The 8,093-nt window shown below is 31.4% G+C and overlaps 1 protein-coding gene across 1 annotated transcript; it reads left to right on the plus strand.

Moving 5' to 3' along the window:
* Positions 1–2,879: 2,879 nt before the first annotated feature.
* Positions 2,880–3,527, plus strand: LOC149176168 (ethylene-responsive transcription factor ERF035-like). Its single transcript, XM_089421366.1, has one exon. It carries the CDS (start codon positions 2,880–2,882, stop codon positions 3,525–3,527), a length of 648 nt encoding a protein of 215 aa, XP_089277492.1.
* Positions 3,528–8,093: the final 4,566 nt, after the last annotated feature.

Raw genomic sequence — 8,093 nt, forward strand, 5'->3', positions numbered from 1 at the left:
GAGAGCAGATCATCAAACGACTAGGTTTGACTGAAGAACAACTATATTAGATCATACTGGATAAACGGCTAAGATTGACCAGGAACTGCTAGATTTGACTATACAAGTTGTATAATCATATAATATTATTATGCTAAAAATATTATTTTAATGCCTATCATATGTTATTTAAGTGAAAAGTTAACCATATTAGAGTTAACAATATTACTAGGGAATATTTATAATAAAATTATTTGAAATGTTAACATATAATAATATATCTAGGGAAAGTAATTGTTAGTAATCGAAAGGATTTAATAATAACTAATAATGATTAATATTATATTATTATTATAATAATGTTATAGTATTAATTTTATTATTAATGTCTTGTGTAACTAATTAATATAAATTTAATAGTAAGATTATTTAATTGGAATAAGTATTAATAGATCTAGGGATATTAGTAAAAGTAAGGATTTAACATTAACTCAAATAATATTAATTATTGTTATATTATATATACTAGATCATATAGATTGGTCATGAAAAGGGAATATCTATACTAATATTTAGTAATATTAGTTATAGTAATAGTATTATTCTTATTAATGGTTAGGGTATCAATCATTTAGATTACTAACAATTACTTTCCTTAGATATATTATTATATGTTAACATTTCAAATAATTTTATTATAAATATTCCCTAGTAATATTGTTAACTCTAATATGGTTAACTTTTCACTTAAATAACATATGATAAGCATTAAAATAATATTTTTAGCATAATAATATTATATAATTATACAACTTGTATAGTCAAATCTAGTTGTCCTTGGTCAATCTTAGCCGTTTATCTAGTATGATCTAATATAGTCGTTTTCAGTATAGCCGTTTTTCAGTCAAACCTAGCCATTTGATGATCGGCTCTCCCTATTTAATATGCAGCCATGATCTCATTCTTCAACTTGTCTTGATGATGAACAACACTCGTTGGTGTTTTTCGGTCAAACCTAGCCGTTTGATTATCGGCTCTCCCTATTTAATATGCAGCCATGATCTCATTCTTCAACTTGTCTTGACGATGAACAACACTCGTTGGTTCCAAACACGTTGACAAATGTATTATCATGTGATTTACGCAGAAAAAACTTTTTCTCATAAACTTGATATGGATCACAGAAACGTGAATTCAACACATTTAAATTGTTGTTTGATTTTTATTAAATATTTATTTCACAATTACTTCATTATTATTTATTAAATGATTATTAATATAATGGTTTTTATTATCTTTATTTAATTATTTATTATTATTATTATTATTACTATTTAATATAATAGTAATAATATAATGTTAATTATTATTAATATGGTTCTTATATTTATATTAATATTATTAATAATAACATTAATCACATTAATTTTTAATATTATTGTTAATTGATAAATATATTTGGAGTTGTCTATAGTGCAACTCTTTGGAGTTTCTACCGCCGGAATCCAAAAATTTGTGATGAAATGTTGATTTGTGTTATTTAAACTAGTTTTTTTGATTGTATATATGGATTTAGCACCCTGAAAACCCCACCCTAGGGAACTTCCATTGTGAAGCCGTTACCCATCAAACTTGTGATTTCAAAGAATGAAATGTTGATTTGTGTTATTTAAACTAGTTTTTTTGATTGTATATATGGATTCAGCACCCTGAAAACCCCACCCTAGGGAACTTCCATTGTGAAGCGGTTACCCATCAAACTTGTGATTTCAAAGAACTCCTCCCGGATTTAAAAAAACACCATGTCTCTTATAATTGTTACATTGAGACTTAATCTTGTGCTCGGGAATTGCATGTGAGAAATTCTTTTAAAACTCTTTAGCAATTCAATTCCCCTGTTTGGTTAATATTCATCATGGTTGTTACTTGAAAATTCATAAAGTCATCCGATTTTATAACCTTTTTCTTAACTTTTGATGTTTTCTCAATGAATATAATAAACATAAATGGAATTAAACAAAGTGTTTCCGTAGAAATCACATGCTGAAGAACTTTGTTTAATTCATTATGGATCACAGAAACTTGAATATAGAAAATAAATGGAATTGCTACACATTTTATTTAATTGCTATATATATAATTGCTTTTACTTGTTAAAAATTGAAAAAAATATTATATACTTATTTTTAGTAAGATTTTTTTGAAAGTTTATTCAAAAAAATTTAATATAATTTTTCTAAAGTGAAAATGAAATTATTAAAATCATAAGTTTGATAGATAATCTTTTCACAATTCAAATGACTTAAAATTTTTTACTAAGATATTGGAATCCATATATATTTTAAAAAATCAATTTAAATAATAAAACTCAAGATTCTAAATAGAAGTCCAAATCCCAAGGTTCGAGAATCCAGATGATGATTTAGGCTTTGAATACTCCCGTACGGAATTTGACATTACAAACTTGTGATAAACGAATATTTTATTCCTACGTGCAAATATCTACAATCTTACCTTGCCGCGTGCAGCCGGCTACTAATTAGAATGCACAGTAACGATCCCTTGACACTCTTCTTAGGACGCGTGACAACGACATGATCAAAATATTTTCATGCATTGCCCAATGCTGACGGTCGCTGTCTGCTGATAATCGATGGTCTTCCTTTGAATATCGAATTCAATCCTGTGTCACCTCAAATCTTCCGTTGAGTAGAGAGATACACGCGGTTACTGCATTTCACTGGCTGAGAGATACACGCGGTTACTGCATTTCACTGGCTGGCCTTCGCTGCTATATATATAGTCACTTCCATATCTCAATTCCATTTATTTGTATTTCAACTCACTAACTCCCAGCGAATCTCCAGCCCGTCTCCAGCAGAGCTTCTGGTTCACCAAATATGGAAAAACACTCCCCGCAGGAGCATGACCAAGCCCATGTTATACAAGACAAAGATCGCGGGCAAAATTTGCAGCAATTTAAGGGAGTCCGATTGCGAAAATGGGGGAGTTGGGTATCAGAAATTCGAATGCCCAAATCTCGAGAGAAGTTATGGCTCGGCTCATACCCCACTGCCGAGCAGGCCGCCCGCGCCTACGACGCCGCAGTGTATTGTCTGAGAGGCCCCAACTCCAAATTCAATTTCCCCAATTCTGTGCCCGACATTCCCTCTGCGTCTTCCCTTTCACGGCAGCAGATTCAGGCTGCCGCCGCCAAAAATGCAAAGCATCAACTCCCTCTGAGTCCACCCCCTTGGAATAATATCGATAATACGGCGATGGAGGAGACCAAATCGACGTCAATGTCGGCTGCGGCTTCAGAAACGGAGGTGTCGAGTGACAGTCATCAAATATTGGAGGAACCTAATAAGTTCGATTTCTGGGAACGTTTGTTCGAGGAATCCGATGGCATCGGTGGCGGCCTCGGCCTGAATTTGGAGAGAATGCCATCAATTGACGATGCATGGGCTTTGGATGTTAATCCCACTACTTGGCAGGAGGAGCAGACGGACAACATCATCGACACCCTCGATTTGTGGAACTTTTGAATACTTGTTTGTAATAATGTGGAGAGATATCCAGGTCCTGAATGTGACAATTCGATACTGTCAACCGGCAGCATTTCAAGAAAATTTATTTTAAAAGAGTGTAGTTTAAAAAAATTAAGAAAATAATGAGAAATTTGAGTTGGAGCGGTTAAATTTCAAAATTTTGGATGCTGAAGAGGTTTTTTTAATAGTGTTAATCTATTTCCACTATCAAACATTTTTACTTTTTAAAATTTATTTTACCCGCCACAAATCTGGATCAATCTGGAGAACGACAACGCCTTTTAAGAATCCTGCACAAGTCGTCGAAATCGGCTGGGAATAGGGATTACGGCTGAATCACGTGACTTGGATGGTCTTAATAATTAAGATTCCGAAGCCTTTTATTAGAACATATTTTGTCTGATTTCAATTTTGTGAGATTTAGAACATATTTACACATTTGAATTGTAATATCGATCAATGATTTCAATTTTGTGAGATTTAGAGCATACCTAACACATTTGACTTGTAATATCGATCCATAATTTGGGTTGGGTCCCATTAGGTAAAAGAATTATATTTTATGTAAAATGTAGATATAATGTTGTTTAAAAATAGTATATATATATGAAAATATTGGAGTATAATTTTATGTTGATTTTTGTTTGTCTGTTACAAATTGTTATTTTATGTAAAGAAATATGTTCAAGGTTTAATATTTAATGGGCATATGGTATAATTAATAATATGGTGTGTTTTTTTTAAGAATATTATATGATATGATAGTGTATCTCTTCACATAATTTGTTGAGTCTCACAATACACGGTAATGATTGTATTTATTGTTAATTTTATTATAAAATATATATATATAGAGGTTTAAAATATATTATATGAAATTTAAAATTAATTAATTTAATATTTATTTATTTATTCATATTTTTTGTGATTAGCGAAATTGGTTGGTTCCCGTATTCACATCACATGGTATTCACATTATATGGGGATGATTCTCTACTGTTGTCACTATAATCTTTCAGTGCAGTTTAATCTTTAGGTGCAACTGCACCGCCTCCAAGCACAGTTGTGGCACCAACACCTTAGTAGTACATTCACTAACCAACAAACAACATCCCTAAAGACTAATTTAATATATATATGAAAAAAAACATAACAATGTATCAATAATCCTTAAATCAATATAATAATTGAAAATAAATTGACATGGTAAATTCATCCAAAAATTCTAAAATTAAGTTTGTAATTAAGTGATAATGACAATATAAATGATGAAAACATTCTTCAAACACAAATTAATTAGATAATAAACAAATGTAAGAATATTTCTATCCCTAAATGATTAGTTACAACTTTACGACTAGTAACAACTTTACTAAAAAGTAATGCTAATAATACCTTAAAGTTGTCTTAAAGGTCAATATGATTAGTTACAACTTTACTACTGGTGACAACTTTACTAAAAAGTAATGCTAATAATACCTTAAGGTTGTGTTAAAGGTCAATAAACATACAAATTATAACAACATGTTAATCTTTGTTATCAGTATTAGCCTTTCAACTATCCTTTAAAACATAACTTTCTTGTCTTTTCATGGTATAAAAAGTTTACCAACATGATATTCCAATTCAAATATAAAAATTTTGCACATGAACACCCAATATTAACGTTTCAACGTATAAAAAGTTGAACAACATCATGATCTTTCTTTAAATATAATAATTTTGCTCAATGAGCATTTAAGAGTGTAGCTATATAAAACCAGATGTATTTAAGTATCTTTTTCATGTTTGGCAATGAAGCACATTGATGATGAGAAAATTAAATTCTTACTAAGTGCATTTTTATTGATTATCTAGATGATGCAAAATAGTATTCACTCATCGTATCTAATGTATCAACAAAATTCATTGTTATAGGAGATATTATCTAGATGGATATCTATCGTAATTTGTAAGCTTGATTTAACGTCCATGCCAGTGTATCAACAAAATTCATTATTATGGGAGATATTATCTATGATGGATATTTATCGTAATTTGTGGTTTGATTTAACGTCTATGCCATACTTGAATTCTAAGAAATGTTTTACGCATGTGTCATTTCCTTTTAATCCTTTTATAATTTTGAGAATGAAAATAATGTTTAACCTTCTTTTCTCATGATTTCAAAGACCCTAAACCTACACTAGCTCCACCAATGCTCCACAACTTCCTTGATGGCTATATAAGAAGGGAAGTAGTCATTGATCTAGTTGATGATCATTCTAATCAATGCTAAACAAACTATGAGTTTTGTTAAGTCTCTTTTCGTTTACCTCAATTTCTAGAGACTTCGCATCTAGAAATATTTAAAGAAGCTTCGGTCCATCTAGAATGGCATACCATCATAAATGGATAATTTTGTTGATTGATGATGAATGATATTTGAGATCCAATACTTCTTCTAAAATGAAGAACTTTTCAAACACAAATGGGTTTGCATGAATAAATATGTTACAATAGTATTGTTGGTAGATGGAAGCCTGATTAGTTTCCAAATGTAATTTCACAAGTAGAACACAATGAGTAGAAAAAAATATGTACCCTAGTTGCCAAAATAAATTCCATCCACCTTGTCCTTGCCCTTGTTTCCTAATATATATGGAAATCCATCTAATGGATTTCAAATACATGTCAGAAATTTCTATGGAATAAACATGTAGCTTCTTTAGAGTGATATCCCTCAATGGCCTCAAGAAGGCACCTCAATATTCGTGTAAAAAAGTGGGTTGATTCCTTCTTGACTCTAACTTTTCTATATGTCATTTTAACCCTAACATTACCATATATACACATATTGTATGTTAATGATATTATACTCATATTCTATTGTTCACACAAAACTTCTAAACCATGTGAAATGCAATATTAGAATACTTTTGACATCATAGACTTAAGTTATTTGCATTATTTTCTTAGCATCCAACTTTTGAAAACTCAAGAAGGTATTTCTCTTTACCAACCTAAGTATGCATGCTATTTATTAGTCATTTCTTTCATATAGACAATTGTAAACTAACCATATCTCCCTTCCAATATGGAGCTATTTTTTCAATGACCTACAACTCACTTGTTTCCTTTTCCCAACCAAAGCATGAATGTGACATTCATCATTGATTTCATATGGTTGATTACAGATCAACCACATCTCGTTTCAAGTGTGGATTTAAAAAAAATTCCTCTTGATCCTCACCCACAATGGACATCACTTTATTCATATAGGAATTTGGTGTGATCATGTATCTAGCTCTTACTTGACATTTTTGTTATTGTTGGTCCTATTGCCTAGTACGTATAATATTCTCAGAAAAGCTGTTGGAAAAACCAAAAATGATATTTTGGTATATCTAGGGTATAGTTTAATTTGGTATTTATTATAGTACATGAATATCTCATATGTTTGATTGTTGTGTAGATTCAAATTGGGCTTATGCACCCAATGATCAGATGTTTATTGTAAGGTATATTTTAAGCTTTGGTTCTAAAGCTATCACTTGGATTTTCAATAAACAAAATCCGCTAGCTTTATTTATTAAAATTAGGATATCAAGCAACAATTTGTGCAATTTTAGATGTTATTTCACTTATACCAGCCTAACTCCATCTAACTATGGATCTATCATGCACCGATAGCGATCAAATCCATTTAGGTTCAAACCTTCTCTTTGGAGTGTAGAATTTGAGGAAATGTTTGCACCTTGATGGATTTGATCCTGCCGAGTAAATGATAGATCTAGAATTATATGGATCTAGGTTGGTTCCAGTTGAGGGTAGCAATGTCACATTTTTAGATTATCATTATTATGTATATGTTTGAGATAAACTTCATATTTTGGAATTTACATTATATTTTCTTTGCTTGGCATGACCATATCATTCCTTTTTTTTTATTTAGTCTCTTTTTCTTGCCTTGAATGGCTTATATGTCTATGTTTGGATGCTTTGAGTGGTTTATGTATTTATGTGTTTGGATTTGGATGGTAATGTTTGAGACTGCTAAATTTGTTATATTTTATTTCTATATGTGTATGTAATTGTATGTTAGTAATTATTCGGTGATGAATAAGGGGATAATCTTGGTATTCTCTTGGTATACTCTAGTGGGGAGCTGGATTAGCTCCTCTCAATGCTCTCGGTGGAAATGGTAATTAAGCTTACCATTCCCTTGGTTGGATGGTAGTTTTGTGTGTGATGTGGTCTTCTTTCAACTAAAATTGGCCCCCATCTCAACAAAAGACAACCCTACGTTCAACCTTGTTAATTCATTGCCTTTCGGCTATAAGGATAGTAGTTTGAGGAGGAGTGTCGTGCTTGGGGGGAGTCATTCACGTGGTTTGGTGTGGAAGGCCATGCCAGTTGTGGTTCATGGTGAAATAAGGTCATTCCAAATGTTGTGGCAAAGACGACGACCTAGGCAGGGTGGAGGAAACCAGGGAAGAGAAGAGCACGAGGAGGAAGGATAATTGGTTCCTCCTATCAAGAATTCACTTGGACCAGTGGTTTTATCTGCCCCTTTTGACTCCA

This window comes from Pinus tabuliformis, chromosome 4_1, assembly GCF_031772625.1.
Source record: "Pinus tabuliformis cultivar Carrire ecotype Pingquan chromosome 4_1, CPIR1, whole genome shotgun sequence".
Classification (NCBI taxonomy): Eukaryota; Viridiplantae; Streptophyta; class Pinopsida; order Pinales; family Pinaceae; genus Pinus; species Pinus tabuliformis.